This window comes from Schistocerca nitens, chromosome 1, assembly GCF_023898315.1.
Source record: "Schistocerca nitens isolate TAMUIC-IGC-003100 chromosome 1, iqSchNite1.1, whole genome shotgun sequence".
In the NCBI taxonomy this organism is placed as follows: domain Eukaryota; kingdom Metazoa; phylum Arthropoda; class Insecta; order Orthoptera; family Acrididae; genus Schistocerca; species Schistocerca nitens.
Window position 1 is genome coordinate 270768426 of NC_064614.1, and position 18700 is coordinate 270787125.

The 18700-nt window shown below is 43.4% G+C and overlaps 1 protein-coding gene across 3 annotated transcripts in view; it reads right to left on the minus strand.

The window, feature by feature from the left end:
- Window positions 1-18700, minus strand: part of LOC126248013 (regulator of G-protein signaling loco) — a 243485-nt gene that overhangs the window by 215690 nt on the left and 9095 nt on the right. The window contains exon 1 of one of the 3 annotated variants that reach the window (XM_049948635.1): window positions 7433-7490. The exons of the other annotated variants lie outside the window; for them this stretch is intronic. Within the exon in view, the coding sequence (XP_049804592.1) occupies window positions 7433-7477 (45 nt within the window). The 5' untranslated portion in view covers window positions 7478-7490. Of the gene's footprint in view, window positions 1-7432; window positions 7491-18700 lie in introns of those variants that run through there. 3 annotated transcript variants of the gene reach the window in all.

Here is an 18700-nt window from a genome sequence, read left to right on the forward strand (position 1 = left end):
TAAATCTTATCAAAAACAAACAGTGACGTTACTTCAATAAACCCAAAATAAACTGTGGCATTACTACAAAAAAAGCATCGAGTTTTCTTCTGACGAGAAAGTAAAAAGAAAAATGGCTATCGACCTTTAATCGATAAGCACACACACCATGAGACTGCAACTACGTCGAGCACCACCCTAGCGTGGAACGATTGCATCTGCTTTAAAAGTTGTGTTGCATTTTATTACAGCGATGTCTGTAAAACTCCTACTTCTAAATCGACGACCGGCCGCCAATTCCTCATAGGCGTCCGATGTACATAACACATCATTCTTTCCACGGGTCTCTGCATCTTCTGAAAACGAAAGTGTTCAACATACTGATTTTTCGTATGCGAAATGTTTTGAACTTACATTAATTTTCATCAGCTCTATTTTTAAAAAGTGGCAGTTAGTTGCAGGGACACAAAACGAAAAATATATAAAAGCAGAACAAAAAAATATAGAAGACAAAAGTGCGCTATCCACACTAATTTAGCGACACCATCTCCTAAAAATTCGAAAAATTTTCCCACATAGGAAAATGTGTCAAAGGTTTCAATTAGCTGACCCTGTAGCATTTAGGAGGCTGATCGATACTGTACGTTAGGAAAATTTTGCGCAATGATTCCATAAACATGATGCAGTAGTACGATAAATTTCTGTAAACACAATATTTTTTGCAAAGGTGGGTTCTGTAGCTAATGCCATAATCAAAACAACGTTCCGCAACGACACCGAATTCATGGATATCATACTCCATGTTAAAATCAGCAACGTACATTGAAATCGATTTGCAGCATTACGATAATGAAACGGTGGACTGTTGAAACTAATTTCTTTGCGCGAAGCTTTTTTTCTGTATGTTGTTTCCCATAATTGGTATTTTCAATTACCGCAAGATCTCTGTATCTATCTTTTTCCTTTCTTCCCTGGTCAAGGGTCTCTGACATCGCCCTAGTGTTGAGCCAAAACACTAAATCTATCTAATCAGAAAGCTTATGTTACTTATTGTTCATAATCAGTTTCGACGTCGGCACCTTCTATTAGCAGATGATGTATTAATCTTCTGTTCATCTTGTGCAGTGTGTTTCTTCGTCGTTGTCTGATGTCTCCTCCAATGCAGGTGCGAGTAATTTGAACATTTATTTAAATGCCAATTAGTTATGTTTTGTTCCCTGTTGCAGCCTGTTACCTAACATTTTGGCCTGATGGGTACACAACGTTTTTGTAGTGGCGCGGTTATTAATTTACGACCGTATCACTTTTCTTGGATTTGCGAAAGTTGCTGCACGATGTATTCACAATAAAGGGAAGCGTACAGCATTTCCTGGAACGTAAAAACAAAATTATTTTTTGTGCAATTACTACGTGCAGATCTATAACGCAGGAACATTTCAATTTAGCGCTGGGTAAAACAGTGTAGAGTCGCGGGCGTAGTTTAGGATATACAGAAGAACCAGACTGTATCAGGAACACAGATCTAATCAGCTAGCGACGCACCCACGTGTAAACAACAGTGAAACACTTCCTGCGTTTCCCTGCACTTTCCGGATTCTTAATTGACTGAAGCAGCCATTGTAAGAACAGTGGTAATGGGAGCAAGCAGAAGCTACCCTCGAAATTTCATCTTGCGGTTGGCTTTAACGAGAACGCCGTGAATCTGGGTCGAGTGGGTATGACAACATCGGAACGACGCGTCATTCCTCCCGGTACAAATTGGGCTAAGATCACATAGGATTAGCAAGAGCGCTGTCTTGTAAGTTATTACAAAACAACGAATGAAAACATTTTTGGCTCAAATCGGTTTATATTGCGTCAAATCATTCGCCTTTCAAATTTATATACATTTACATCAGTTCGATCCATTTCTGGAAACATTTCCTTCCGCTTTGACGCTGGTACCCCAAAAATACGGTTTTGCAAAGATTCAACAGCTTTTTGAAGATTCTACAGGCTTTTTTGTTTGACAAAAGGAAAAATAAAAGCTATCTGATCCAAAGTACAGCGACACCCCTATGTAATGCAGAAATGACCACTAGATGTCACGCGAGGCTAGGATGAAAGGAAGCGGCGGTATTCTGTTGTCAGTAGAGACGCAGTAACAGCAGAATGGCTCGGTCAGGAGAGCTCATTGTCAGTGACTTCGAACGTGTACTCGTCACTGAATGTCACCTGAGTAACAAATAAAGAAAAAGGGTTCAAATGGCTCTGAGCACTATGGTACTTAACTTCTGAGGTCATCAGTCCCCTAGATCATAGAACTACTTAAACCTAACTAACCTGTGGACATCACACACATCCATGTCCTAGGCAGGATTCGAACCTGCATCAGTAGCGGTCGCGCGGTTCCAGGCTGTAGCGTCTAGAACCGCTCGGCCACCATGGCAGGGAGTAACAAACCCATCAGGGACATTTCAAGCCTTATAAAGCTGTCCAAGTCGGCTGTTGGTAATGTAACTGTGAAGTGGAAACCTCAAGGACCAACCGCAGCTTAACCAAGGCCTGGCGCGCCTCATGTACTGGCGGACAGCGACCGACGAACATTGCTGAGGGTAGTTGTAAAAAAAATCGCACGAAGTCAGCGGAAGAAATCGGTCGTGAGTTCAAAAGCGCTGCCGGCTGTCCAGCTAGCACAGTGGCTGTGCGTAGGGAGCTAAAAAGAATGGGTTGCCGTGATCGAGCAGCTCCTCATAAGCCGCAAATTTCTGTTGTCAGTCGTAAGTGACGCTTGAGATGCTGTAAAGAGCGACCCCAATAGACAGCGAATGACTGGAAACAAGAGATGTGGAATGATGAATCATGCTATATTCTGTGACAATCCGATGGAAAGGTGTAGATGCGGCGAATGCCGCGAAACGTTACGTGTACAGTACCATCAGCGAAGTGGTGTTACAATACTGGGGTGTTTTTCATGGTTAGGATATCGTCCCCTTATTGAGCTTAGAAAACGCTAAATGCAGAAAAATATTAACACATTTTACAGCACTTTGTATTGCGGACAGCAGAGGAGAAAACGACTGCATCAGCACGACAATGCACCCTGTTCTAAAGAAGCATCTGTGACGCAATGGTTTGCAGGCAATGACATTCCTAAAATGGACCGGCCTGCACGACTCTCGACCAGAACGAAATGGAACACCTCTGGGATGATTTAGAAAGTCTACATCGTTCCAGACCTCAATGTCCAACGCCCCAACCATCACTGGTTTCGGCTCCGGAGGAATACTGGGATGCCGTTCCTCCACAGAATATATATATGCTGTGTGATGTACATAAATTTATTTTGCCACTAAATAAAAGAAATCATGCAGTAGAGTAGAAAAAGGTACTTCCTGCACTAACACACACACACACACACACACACACACACACAGATATATATATCCTGCACTAACACACACACACACACACACACACACACACACACACACACACACACACACACACACATATATATATATATATATATATATATATGTGTGTGTGTGTGTGTGTGTGTGTGTGTGTGTTAGTGCAGGAAGTACCTTTTTCTACTCTACTGCATGATTTCTTTTATTTAGTGGCAAAATAAATTTATGTACATCACACAGCAATAATTCTTCTTTGATCCTATAAAGCAATGGTTGCGACGTGTCCATAGTAACCAACGAAAACTTCATCACTTTCTTGGAAGTATGTGCACGGACATTTCGCGTTACTTTCGGTATTGGAGCATCCAAACAATTGTTGCTGCTTAGTTTTCGACTCTACCAATGTATAGAAGTTTTATCACCTCATAAGATGGTTGGTTCAAATTGCTCTGAGCACTATGGGACTTAACATCTGTGGTCATCAGTCCCCTAGAACTTAGAACTACTTAAACCTAACTAACCTAAGGACATCACACACATCCATGCCCGAGGCAGGATTCGAACCTGCGACCGTAGCAGTCGCGCGGTTCCAGACTGAAGCGCCTAGAACCGCTCGGTCACAGTGGCCGGCTCAGGCCACTGATGCTGACTTGCGCCGGCCGGAGTGGCCGTGCGGTTCTATGCGCTACAGTCTGGAGCCGAGCGACCGCTACGGTCGCAGGTTCGAATCCTGCCTCGGGCATGGATGTGTGTGATGTCCTTAGGTTAGTTAGGTTTAATTAGTTCTAAGTTCTAGGCGACTAATGACCTCAGAAGTTAAGTCGCATAGTACTCAGAGCCATTTTGCTGACCTGCAATAACAGACGATCCAAAGTAATAATTACCAACACAATATGTTGAGCGCAGTTTCATCCTCCCATTTTTTTTAACAGTCGATTGTGGTCGATCTTCGTATCGCTGAGAGGTTGGTTGGTTGGTTGTTTGGGGGAAGAGACCAAACAGCGAGGTTATCGGTCTCATAGGGTTAGGGAAGGATGGGGAAGGAAGTCGGCCGTGCCCTTTCAAAGGAACCATCCCGGCATTTGCCTGGAGCGATTTAGGGAAATCACGGAAAGCCTAAATCAGGATGGTCGGACGCGGGATTGAACCGTCGTCCTTCCGAATGCGAGTCCAGTGTGCTAACCACTGCGCCACCTCGCTCGGTATCGCTGAGAGGCAAACTAACTGTTTCTAATCGTATATATTGTTTCCTGAAGGCGATTGATTAAGTAACATTTGGATGCAGCAGTTCAAGGCATTGTTGTTGAATTAGGATTACTCGAATATGAAATTGTGAGGCTGTCACATACTGTTTCCATACGCTCATTATAAACAAACTACTCACAGTGTCTATGCTGCCGCTGTATTAATAATACGAAATTTTGAAGACAATAGTAATGTCAAATCTAAACGTGGTTATCTAATGCTCATTTGTTGAAAATTTAGTTAAGACACTCGTAATATCTCTATTTCGTGTGGTCATACGACTGCAGTACAGACTCTACTATTTGAAGAAGTCTGCGTTGGGTGGTTAATTTGCTTGGTTCAATCTACATTCTGTGTACCTTTAGAAGTTCGTGCACAGTTAGTTGGATACTAGACCTAACTATGTTTTTCTACACGTAGTTAATTTTTTTCCAAAATCTTAGCTGCACCCTCCTCAATCTGAATACTGACTACCTCCGCTCAACATCCTATGAGGGAGATTCTTATTATCGTGTTCGCCTACTCTAGCAAACATGAGGTACGAAGTTCAAAAAATTTCTAATCAATCCCAGGGTGAAGATTTGTTAATATGTCAACCAATCAGTTGTGTTGTGTAACAAAGAGGATATAATGATTTCGCTAAGTTTATCAATGGCCAGCAATTACATTACGAACAGCAGTGCTCCCACGCAAAGATGAACTACTCTGATTTGCATTTCGGAGAAGCTGGCGTTCCTGTCGGTGGCCACAAAGGCTGTTAGCCGTTTCAGCGGAAGTATGAATCACGCCTCCTGGAAGAACAACTGTTTTATGGAGGTCATTGCCGACAAAAGGACAAGCAGTGAGGAACGGAAGTTCAGGCTGCTTCTACGAGAAAACCACATTATGAGTGCACAAAACAAAATGAACTTCCAAACAGTGACAACGCGCACTTGCTTCCGTCCGAAGAAATCAATTTCACTAGCGGAAACTTACACAAAGGTACCATTTAACCGGATGCTAGAATAATATGTTAACTGGTTTCAAAATCTACAGAAAACAGATCGACGCTGTTAGTAATTCAGACATTTCCAGTTTTAATCAACAATCTTATTTATGAATGACCGAAATGTTCTAACGTTTATCTAAAAATATCGTTACTAATTATAACGTGCCTTTTGAATTGTATACTAACTAGTGCTGGAAAGTGAAGCTTGTACTTCTATTTCGATTAACAATAACACTTGAGACATTGTTAAACAGGCAGCTTTACCATGATGCGAAGGAAAATAAAATGCACTGCCCGACATAACAAAAATGGAAGCAGTCATGAATAAGACGTCTGCTTCGAACGCTAACGTGCTCTAGTGGACGTGTTGCGATGACGAATTGCACTCGCCTTACTTCGAGCTGAAACCCAACGTGCAATTCATATTTTAACACACGCAGTCAGCGCACCACACTATGAGATTTCAATCAAGCAACGAAAGTGTTACATGATAAGCGATGTTTCTCTTTTAAAGTACTGAGAGCAGTTTCTCACCCTTCGTGATAATTTTCTATTCGAAAAAAGAAAACCAAAAACTAGATTTTGTCTATGTAACATTACTGAGCTGTTGGGAAGTTCTGTCTATCAATTCTGCACGCTATTGCAAAGGGAAATTTTAAAACGACGGTTTAAATTTTTACGACAGGAGTACTTCTGATCTATTATCTATACTTTTCATTAACTCATCGCGAATTAGAATTAAATAATGATTCAAGTGTCATTCGCGATGAGTTTTTAAAGAGTATAGATAGTAGATCAGAAATACTCCTGTCGTAAAAATTTCCCGAAGCAACAGTCTGTAAACCAGGTTAAATTTTTTAATAGCATAAAATACAATGAAGATTTTTACGAATAACTTCCAAGCAAGCTGCCGTTAAAATGAAGTACGTTTTGAACAGCGAGCCTATTGGAGATCGCCATTCTTCGACAGCCATGGTTACGGTAAGTTTTTAAGGCGCTCTAAAACTGCAAATGATGCATCTCTATCACATACTTACATAGAGTCTCTTTACACTAAGCAGTATCGACGATAAAAGAAAACAGTTATTACGTGAAAAACGATGCCTGTTTCTTACGCTCACAATGGTTAGCTAGAATGCAATCAATGGTTCAAATGGCTCTGAGCACTATGGGACTTAACTTCTGAGGTCATCAGTCCCCTAGAACTTAGAACTACTTAAACCTAACTAACCTAAGGACATCACACACATCCATGCCCGAGGCAGGATTCGAACCTGCGACCGTAGCGGTCGCACGGTTCCAGACTGTAGCGCCTAGAACCGCTCGGCCACCCCGGCCGGCAGAATGCAATCACTGGAAGCTTATATACATAGCACTAACAAACTGAATATCCTACATTCCCTATAATAGGCTTTCACGCGGCACAGTGCGAAAAACGGCACGTAACTATTTCAGATAATGAAGCGTTGTATTGTCCATATCTGCATTTTTTTCCACTAAAGGAACCAATCCGGAAACATCCAATGTCAGTTTCGAAGACCTACCGCGTCCAGAGCACGCCTATACGCCTCTCCATCAGCGATTCTCACAACGTGACGCAGCAGCTGCGCGGGGTTACTATATAATGGATTTACGAGCAAGAAATTGCAATCGTGCTCGCGTCCGCAGAGAACATCTCTTCGACTTGGGAACGTAGTAACCTAAGGCTCTCCGCGTATGTTATTCAGCAGGATCCACGAATTACCGCGCGCGTGATTACCTGTATCCCGCGATGACGCGGCAAAGCGTCGTGTCAGGGAAGAATACAGGCGTTTGGTGTGGTACGTACCTGCTGCTGGAGGCCGTGCACGCTGCAGACAACATAGCCGAACATGGTGGCATCGCCGCGGCCGGGCGCCGAGCCGCTACTGCCGCCCTCTGACACGGCTCAACGAGCCACGATTATCGCTGAAGGACGGAATGCGCCGCCGTGGCTCACACTCCTACAACACAGCCGCTTTCTTTTCTCACGCGTACTGCCGTGTCACAAACAACACGCTCTTCTCCATACCCTGCACGGAAGCTGTACGGTCAATACAAGAAAATGTTCTACAATTTCATTATTAATTCTTGGGTGTCACTAAAGGAATCGAGGGTACGCCCCCATCATAGGGAATCTTTGGATTGAAGAACGTTCACGTGATGTTTATAATTACACTGATGCACTAAAACATTATGACCACTGCTCACCGTGACGGTGGATGCCGCCTGGTGGCGTTGCGAGTACGTTACGCTGTAACGCGAGATAAGCGATTCTAACAAAAGGGCAGTATTATTACGCACAGCCTGTGAACGAGTATCTCGAAAACGGTGAAGTTGCTCGAATTTCCCAAGTGTTACTGTCGTGAGAATCTACGGAAAGCGGTAGGATAGTGAAACAACCAAAAGGCGCTAGACGGTTGGGCATCCACGACTCCTCGGAGAACATGGGGTTCGGAGGCTTATCTGCTCTGTAAGGCAAGAATGATGGTGATCTGTGACATCTTTGCCGACAGAGCACAATGCTGGTGCACGCACAAGTGTTTCGGGGCACACCGTTCATCAGACATTGTTGAACAAGGAGCTCCGCAGCAGACCACCCCTACGTGTTCACATGTTGACCCAACGACATCGTCAACTACGATTGCAGTGCGGACAGGACTATCACCAAGCGAGGTGGCACATTGGTTACCACACTGGACTCGGATTCGGGAGGACGACGGTTCAAACCAGCGTCCGGCCATCCTTATTTAGGTTTCCCGTGATTTCCCAAAATCGCTTCAGGCAAATGCCGCCATGGTTCCTTTGAATGGGCACGGCCGATTTCCTTCCTCATTCTTCCTAATCCGAGCTTCCGCTCCGTCTCTAATGACCACACTGTCGATGGGACGTTAAACACTGCGGGTCTGGCTGCAAGAGATCTGTCATCATGGCTCGCTTACCGTGTTCTCCATGTTCACTCGATCCGACGCCATGTGACCTCTTTATTTGTGTCTTCTAATGAATTGTATGTATGGGATTTCGCTGCCAGCTGATCTACGAGACTTGATAATCACGGTTGGAACAATCGTGGAACAGTCAGTTACTTCATACTTGTTGATAAAAGCATGGGAAGAACTAGCATATCGACTGGATGTGAACTGCGCGAGATGGCCACCATATGCACCGATAGAACGTACCTTTTCCGATATACTTGGGTTCAATTTTTCTGTTAAATAACATAACTCAAATGATGCAAAGTCAAAGGATTCTATACCAGAATAATTCCACTGCAACTGAAATTAAAGCCCGTGGTACGGGACTTTAGCTGTGCATGGCACAGTGTGTTGGCCAATGACTGAACAACTATGCAAGACCTCAGTTTCATGGAAAAGTGAATGATGCGTCGGAGAGTTGACTGACAGACTGCTTAGAAAACATCATCGTCAGTCAACTGATATGAACGTGGCACCTGTCATCGCGAAAATGTGAGAGAACCGCCTTCCATGGTATGGACATGTAACCTCACTGTCTTTCATTTCCGATAATAGGACTTCTACCTTTTCGCTTCAATTTACGATATGGAAATCACTCACTATTACCTATTAATGTAATAATATTTGAATGACTAAAAAAGTAGTTTACATGAACTGGCGTAATCTGCGTGAGGGGCAGAGTTACAAGTATATAAGAAATGTTACAATGACCATAGTTAATGTTTCAGGGCACGAGTAGAGCAACGATCTCTTGCAGTCGAGTAGTAACTGCAGAGCTGTAAGGTGCAAGTTTCAGACGTAAAAACGCCGATGTGTCAATGCCAGAAAATGCCTGGCGTTAACTGTAGTGGCAATAACGAGATACGTGGTCGTGCGGTAGCGTTCTCGCTTCCCACGCCCGGGTTCCCGGGTTCGATTCCCGGCGGGGTCAGGGATTTTCTCTGCCTCGTGATGGCTGGGTGTTGTGTGCTGTCCTTAGGTTAGTTAGGTTTAAGTAGTTCTAAGTTCTAGGGGACTGATGACCATAGATGTTAAGTCCCATAGTGCTCAGAGCCATTTGAACCATTTTTGAATAACGAGATAAGAGAATTAGGATGATGGGCAAATGCCATCAGGAGCGACATATACGGAAAATGGAGGAGGACCACGCGATATTCACCTGCAGTGTCTGAAGGCACTCGTTGCTGCATCGCTAATTATCTTGGGATAAAAATAAACTTTTATAGTATAACATACCCTAATGAAATTTAACAATGCCTATTCCTGATTGCTGACAATAATAACTAATTGTTCACGTAATTTTTTAAGAAATACTTTGTCAGTATGAAAATTAATGAATTGCATTGCCATACATTACTTAATTTACTAAATCTGTCTTCCGACTGGTTTGATGCGGACTGCCAGAAATTCCTCTTCTGTCCCACCTTTTCCTCTTAGTGCAGCGCCTGCAACCTAAGTCCTCGGTTATTTGTTGGATGTATTCCAATCTCTGTCTCCCTCTACAGTTTCTGTTCTCTACAACTCCCTCTAGCACCATGGAAGTTATTCTCTGATGTCTTAACATATGTCCCATCATCCAGTCCCTTCTTTTTGTCAACGTTTTCCACATATTCCTTTCCTCGCCGATTCTGCGGAGAACCACCTCATTCCTTACCTTATCAGTCCACCAAATTTTCAAAATTATTCTGTAGCACCTCACGTCAAAACCTTCGATTCTCTTCTGTTCCGGTTTTCCCACAGTCCATATTTCACCGGCATACAATGCTGTGCTCAAAGGGTACATTCTCAGAAATGTATCCTCAAATTAAGGCCTACGTTTGATACCAGTAGACTTCTTTTGGCCAGGTACGCGCTTTTTGGAAGTGCTAGTTTCCTTTTTATGTCCTCCTTGCTCCGACCGTCACGGGTTTTTTGCTGCCCTTCCATCGTCCGTCATGGGTAATTTTGCTGCCTAGGCAGCAGTATTTCGTAACTTCATCTACGTCGTTATCACCAACTCTGATGTTAAGCTTCTCTCTGTCCTCATTTTTGCTTCTTCTCATTACTTTCGTCTTTCTTCAATTTACACTCAATCCATATTCTATACTCATTAGACTGTTGATTCTATTCAACAGATCCTTTAGTTCTTCTTCACTTTCACTGAAGATAGCAATGTTATCAGCAAAGGCTATCACTGATATCCTTTCACCTTGAATTTTAATCCCACTCCCGAACATTTCTTCTATTTTTGTCCCTGCTTCTTCAGTGTGTAGACTGAACAGTAGGGGCGAAAGACTACGTCCCTGTATTAGACCCTTTTTAATTCCGGCACTTCGTTCTTGGTCTTCCATTCTCGTTATTCCCTCTGGTTCCTGTACATATTGTACTATACATTGCCCATCTTTCCTATCGCTTACCGCTATTTTTCTCATAATTTCGGACATCTTGTACCATTTTACATTGTCAAACACTTTTTCCAGGTGGACAAATCCTATGAACGTGTCCTGATTTTTCTTCAGTCTTGCTTCCATTTTCATCCACAACGTCAGAATTGTCTCTCTCGTGTCGTTACCTTTCTAAAGCCAAACTGATCGTCATCTAACAGGTTTTTAATTTTCTTTTCTATTCTTCTGTATATTATTCTTGTCAGCAACTTGGATGCATGACCTGTTGAGACGATTGTGCGATAATTCTCGAACTAATCAGCTCTTGCAATCTTCGGAATTGTGTGGACAATTTTTTTTCCCGAAAGTCTGACGGTATATCGCCAGTCTCTCATTCTACACAATAACGTCAATAATATTTTTGTTGCCGCTTCCCTCAATGATCTTAGAATTTCCGATGGAATATTATGTATTCATTCTGCATTATTTGATCTTTTCCAAAGCTCTTTTAACTTACAATTCTAATACTGGATAAACAATCTCTTCTCTGTCCACTACTGTTTCTTTTTGTCATGAGCAGCGATGCAGGATTCTTGCATCTGCTCCCCCTACGGTCATTCACTGAGTATGGGACTAATTATTATTATTACAGCGCTTAGTGTGGTGGCGAACGAACCCTGTTGGTATTCAATGGCCCGAATTCCCTATTCTAAAATTAAAAACATACACTAAACAACAGGCTTTGCTAAAATAGTCACGTCTTCTCCGAACAAAAAACATACACAACGTAATTGGCGTGGAGTGCCAACGTGATTACGATGCAATCAGAGTTTGCTCTCAATACGCAACATAAAGTTACATTTGAATAATTTTGTGGAGCCGTTTACTCTTATAATCCACAGAGAGCAGCAAAAGGCACATGAGAAAGTTTTAGTCCTAGCTCACTGTAAATGGAGTAAGAGTTGGACGGATACATTTACTGAAGATAGGCGTCTAGAAGACGGACTGTATCGAAACAAATGGCGAATGCTGATCCACAAACTGAAACCTCTGACCACTGGATAATGCTTGGAAGTACTAGACGTTAAATGTATACTGATGCGAAAAAAATCGCAGCACCACAAAATAGATCATGCAGAGTAATGAAATTTCGGGGATACATTTGTTTAGGAAACATGTTTAGTGATTAACATTGCGAGTTGACAGGTTAACGTAAGGGCGAGACAAGCCATTGCAAATGTGAGACGCTGGCACATTGATAACCGGTGTAAACGGCAGAATGTTGAATGCAAGCATGAAAACGTACATGCATTGTGTTGTACAGGTGCCGGATGTCAATTTGTGGGATGAAGTAACACGCCTTTTTCACTTGGTCGGTCAATACAGGGACGGTTAATACTGTTTGTGGATGACGCCGGAGTTGTCGTCCGATCTGGTGATCCAGCAGGCCTAGGGGGAACACGGTGATACTTTGCAGAGCCTGTTGGGTTACGTATGTGGGCGAGAATTATCCTGTTGGAAAATACCTCCTAGACTGTTGTTCCTGAATGACAGCACATCAGGTCGAATCACCACACTGACGCACAATTTTGCAGTTAAGGTGAGCGGGATAACCACGAGAGTGCCCTTGCTGCCATACGAAGCCGCACCCCAGACCATAACTCTAGGTGTAGGTTCAATGTGTCTAGCACGCAGACAGGTTGGCTGCATGCTCTCAAATGTCCTCCTCCTAACCAACACACGGCCATCACTGAGACCGAGGCAAAACCAGCTTTCATGAGAAAACAGAATAGACTTCCATTCTGCCTTCCAATGAGGTTTCGCTTGACACCACTGAAGTCACAAATGGCGATGGTTTGGGATCATTGAAATACACGCTAAAAGGCGTCTGGATCGGAGCTGTCCTTGAAGTAACCGATTTGTAACAGTTCGATGTGTCACTGTTGTGCCAACTACTGCTCAAACTGCTGCTGCAGATGCAGTATGATGCGACAAGGCCATATGCTGAAAACGATTGTCTTCCCTCTCGGTAGTGCCACGTGGCCGTCCTGAGCCTGGTCTCGCAACGACCGTAGATTGTCGTGACCATCGCTGCCAGCAATAATGTACAGTGGCTACGTTCATGATCTATTACACGACCTCATTAAAACTCAGGAAGGTGTTCACAATGGCGTCTTTGTCGCCTTCGTGGCGTTCTTGATTAACATAAACTCATCATGTCCGGTCTCAAAGGTAACTAATGCTTACGACCGTTGCAGCGTGCATTTCAAGCAAACCTGATTACTAGTGCAGCCCCATATTGGCGCTACTAGCGTCGCTCTTATGCGACTGTCGTGAAATTTGAGTATTCGTCACCTTTCAGAGGTAAAAATGCGCCTACCAACTTTCGTTTAAGTCGCACAGCTCTTTCTTGATGTTGGGACTTTTTTTCCCGTCAGTGTATTTTAAAACTTTTGTTCTCTTTGAAGCACTCGGAGAGGCGTCATATTTCACTGCAGGCAGCGAGCCTCGCCTGTTCAAAGCGATCAACGCTGACACAGGGCACTGAGCGGGTTGCAGAGAGAGTGCGTGTCCTTGCAGCTGGGCCTGGCGCGCCGCTGGCATTCGGCACGAACGCAACGCGAAGCAACAGCAACGGGACTGTCGGCTGGAGGGGCGTGACCCCAGGCCGCGTGCTTCTCAGGTCGCCATCCCAAATACTGCGAGCCTACAATCTCACGACCGGATACTCTTGCAGCGTATCGGTTATCCGGACTCCAGGTACTCGCCTGTACCAAACAGATGTGTCCAAGTACGAAAGCTTTCCCACTTACTTGGCTGAACATCCCCTCGGGATCTTACAGCATGACATTGCCACATATAGCTCATCTACGAAGATCACTAAAAACTTCTTGCCACGCAGTAGCACTCCTATATGGCAAAGGAAAATAATCATCAGAAACGTCGAAATTACGGACACAGCCATTTAATGAGTACTGGCAACGAGTTGTGTACTAGAGCGTGTACGCTTTAGCAACGACAATAGTCTGTACTTCCGGAAGCTTACAGGAACACAAATACAACAACATTTCAGCATATACGAAGCATCAATATCCACGATCACATCGCCTCATATTATACTCTGCCTAACCCCTGTCGTCGTCGGGGCACAACTGCTTTCAATTAGTCTCTGGTCTCATCGTTCACCAGACGCATCATTTGTGGTCAAAGAGTAAGTAGTGATTAAATGTGCAATCTGACAGAAGTTACGTGTCGATTACTAAGCTCTCAGGCATACACTTTCCTTGTTCGAGCTAATACCGAAAAATGGTTCAAATGGCTCTGAGCACTATGGGACTTAACATCTGTGGTCACCAGTCCCTTAGAACTTATAACTACTTAAACCTGACTAACCTAAGGACATCACACACATCCATGCCCAAGGCAGGATTCGAACCTGCGACCGCAGCGGTCACGCGGTTCCAGACTGAAGCACCTAGAACCACACGGCCACAAGGGTCGGCGTTAATACCGATTTAATGCTCTTCCTCCGAGCGTCTTCCAAACATTAAAAGGTAAACGAAAGAAATGACTTTTAAACACGAAGCTCGGATCCTGAGAATGGGAGATTTATAAGATATGACTGGTGGATACAAAGTTCCAAATACCTAAACCAATAGCTAATTGAGTATATGCAGACTGCAGCGACAAGTGAAAATGTGTACCACAAATGTCTAAAACCTGAAAAGGTCTCTGGAACCATTTAGTTTCATTGAACTAAAGCACCTATGCCTGGGTTTTAGGAATGATCCCCCGTTTCGTTCGATGCTGAGGTGCTATTCGAATACAGCTGGAGAGAATCTGCAATGCTCTTCGAGTTTAGGGGAGAATATTAAGGTGGGCTGAGGCGCGAATGGGAATTTGGGTCGAGGAGGGAGGCGCGCTAGGTAATCTGTGCCATTGTGCAAAGCCAGGGTAGCGTGGTGGTGGTGGTGATGATGTTTGGTTTGTGGGGCGCTCAACTGCGCGGTCATCGGCACCCGTACAAGGCCCTAATATCTACACAGTCCAATCTAGTCACTGTCACGAATGATGACGAAATGTTGAGGACAACACAAACACCCAGTCCCTGGGCAGGGAAAATCCCCAACCCGGCCGGGGATCGAACCTGGGATTGGTCGCGTAGTGGTTAGCGCAGCTGCCTAGTGAGCAGAAGAACTGGGTTCGATTCCAGACCTTGGTACCGATTTTCATTAGTCCCTTGTCTGCATACATACCGGATGATCAAAAAGTCAGTATAAATTTGAAAACTTAATAAACCACGGAATAATGTAGATAGAGAGGTAAAAATTGACACACATGTTTGGAATGACATGGGGTTTTATTAGAACCACCCCATATTGATATACGCGTGAAAGATGTCTTGCGCGCGTCGTTTGGTGATGACCGTGTGCTCAGCCGCCACGTTCGTCATTCGTGGCCTCCCAGGTCCCCAGACCTCAGTCCGTGCGATTATTGGCTTTGGGGTTACCTGACGTCGCAAGTGTATCGTGATCGACAGACATCTCTAGGGATGCTGAAAGACAACATCCGACGCCAATGCCTCACCATAACTCCGGACATGCTTTACAGTGCTGTTCACAACATTATTCCTCGACTACAGCTATTGTTGTGGAATGATGGTGGACATATTGAGCATTTCCTATAAAGAACATCATCTTTGCTTTGTCTTACTTTGTTATGCTAATTGTTGCTATTCTGATGAGATGAAGCGCCATCTGTCGGACATTTTTTTAACTTTTGTATTTTTTTGGTTCTAATAAAACCCCATGTCATTCCAAGCATGTGTGTCCATTTGTACCTCTCTATCTACATTATTCTGTGATTTATTCAGTTTTCAAATTTATACTGAATGGCTAAGCAGGGATGGCTAGAGGACAAATGTAAGGATGTAGAGGCTTATATCACTAGGGGTAAGATAGATACTGCCTGCAGGAAAATTAAAGAGACCTTTGGAGATAAGAGAACCACTTGTATGAACATCAAGAGCTCAGATGGAAACCCAGTTCCAAGCAAAGAAGGGAAAGCAGAAAGGTGGAAGGAGTATACAGAGGGTCTATACAAGGGCGATGTACTTGAGGACAATATTATGGAAATGGAAGAGGATGTAGATGAAGATGAAATGGGAGATACGATACTGCGTGAAGAGTTTGACAGAGCACTGAAAGACCTGAGTCGAAACAAGGCCCCCGGAGTAGACAACATTCCATTAGAACTACTGATGGCCTTGGGAGAACCAGTCATGACAAAACTCTACCACCTGGTGAGCAAGATGTATGAAACAGGCGAAATACCCTCAGACTTCAAGAAGAATATAATAATTCCAATCCCAAAGAAAGCAGGTGTTGACAGATGTGAGAATTACCGAACAATCAGTTTAATGAGCCACAGCTGCAAAATACTAACACGAATTCTTTACAGACGAATGGAAAAACTAGTAGAAGCCGACCTCGGGGAAGATCAGTTTGGATTCCGTAGAAATACTGGAACACGTGAACGACTTATCTTAGAAGAAAGATTAAGGAAAGGCAAACCTACGTTTCTAGCATTTGTAGACTTAGAGAAAGCTTTTGACAATGTTGACTGGAATACTCTCTTTCAAATTCTAAAGGTGGCAGGGGTAAAATACAGGGAGCGAAAGGCTATTTACAATTTGTACAGAAACCCGATGGCAGTTATAAGAGTCGAGGGACATGAAAGGGAAGCAGTGGTTGGGAAGGGAGTAAGACAGGGTTGTAGCCTCTCCCCGATGTTATTCAATCTGTATATTGAGCAAGCAGTAAAGGAAACAAAAGAAAAATTCGGAGTAGGTATTAAAATCCATGGAGAAGAAATAAAAACTTTGAGGTTCGCCGATGACATTGTAATTCTGTTAGAGACAGCAAAGGACTTGGAAGAGCAGTTGAACGGAATGGATGGTGTCTTGAAGGGAGGATATAAGATGAACATCAACAAAAGCAAAACGAGGATAATGGAATGTAGTCGAATTAAGTCGGGTGATGTTCAGGGTATTAGATTAGGAAATGAGACACTTAAAGTAGTAAAGGAGTTTTGCTATTTGGGGAGCAAAATAACTGATGATGGTCGAAGTAGAGAGGATATAAAATGTAGACTGGCAATGGCAAGGAAAGCGTTTCTGAAGAAGAGAAATTTGTTAACATCGAATATAGATTTAAGTGTCAGGAAGTCATTTCTGAAAGTATTTGTATGGAGTGTAGCCATGTATGGAAGTGAAACATGGACGGTAAATAGTTTGGACAAGAAGAGAATAGAAGCTTTCGAAATGTGGTGCTACAGAAGAATGCTGAAGATTAGATGGGTAGATCACATAACTAATGAGGAGTTACTGAATAGGATTGGGGAGAAGAGGAGTTTGTGGCACAACTTGACCAGAAGAAGGGATCGGTTGGTAGGACATGTTCTGAGGCATCAAGGGATCACCAATTTAGTATTGGAGGGCAGCGTGGAGGGTAAAAATCGTAGGGGGAGACCAAGAGATGCATACACTAAGCAGATTCAGAAGGATGTAGGTTGCAGTAAGTACTGGGAGATGAAGAAGCTTGCACAGGATAGAGTAGCATGGAGAGCTGCATCAAACCAGTCTCAGGACTGAAGACCACAACAACAACAACAACAACAACAACACTGACTTTTTGATCACCCGGTACATCACCTGAGTTTGAGATTTGAAAAGGTCTCTGGAATGATATAGTTTCATTTAATAAAAATAATAGCTAATTATATTACCAATTACCGAAATGCTATCAACAGACGAAACTCAATGAAATAGGGAGTCTTCCAAATGCTTAGCATTTACACTTTATAAAGGCCACAGAAGTGTGTCCTGTCGACCTAAGAGACAGACGGATCGCATGATGAGTCTGATAGTGTTGCAGAATGTCCAAGTAATTTAGAAACGAAACATGTCGCTATGAGTAAAGCCTGCGAAAGGGGTAAGAATAACGGCTTTCTTATTATACAGCGTCCTTTAAAGGTAAGAACAAAGTCTAGAAATTTAGAGATGAAAATACGTCTGTATCTACGTGAAAAATCACAAACTGCAATGAATAAGAGAATCAGAGTCTGGTGTGCAGTCCACGATGACGTCATCAGAGTCGAACGACTAAGTCGAGATGGAGGCGGATGGTGAAGGACTCGCCTGGCGTTCGACTTAAGCAATCAATAAAACACGGTGAACTCAAGACGGGACGGGAGGGTGCCGAATGCAATCGTTTCCTTGCAAATAACGAGTCTGGTGTGTAAACCACAACCAGGTCGCATCGAGTTTTATGTTTACGAAAGGTATTTGCGGTCGTCTCTTCAGCGTGAGAGAGTAATGAAAGTATCATCGCCTTCTCCTTAAAAGGAGGTGGGTACGATAAGCATATGATTCCAGCGTTTTGCATAAGCTCAGACGAGTTAGTTTCACTTTGGACGTAGAGAGCGCGTAGGTGCTGGCAGAAATTATTTATTAACCCTTTATCATTAAAACCGTAGTGTACAGCTTCTAAGTGATTTCGAACGTCTCGGCAGTATGGATACAGGGAACGACATTGTTCACTCCAATCTGAGCCTTCAAAGTATTAAGAGAACAATAACCCCGTATCAGATTTACCTCGGTTAATAGTTTTCGGTCATTCCAGTAGTTTTACTTCCTTTGGGTCAGAGACGATGAATCACTTCAAACAGTCGGGTGAAAAA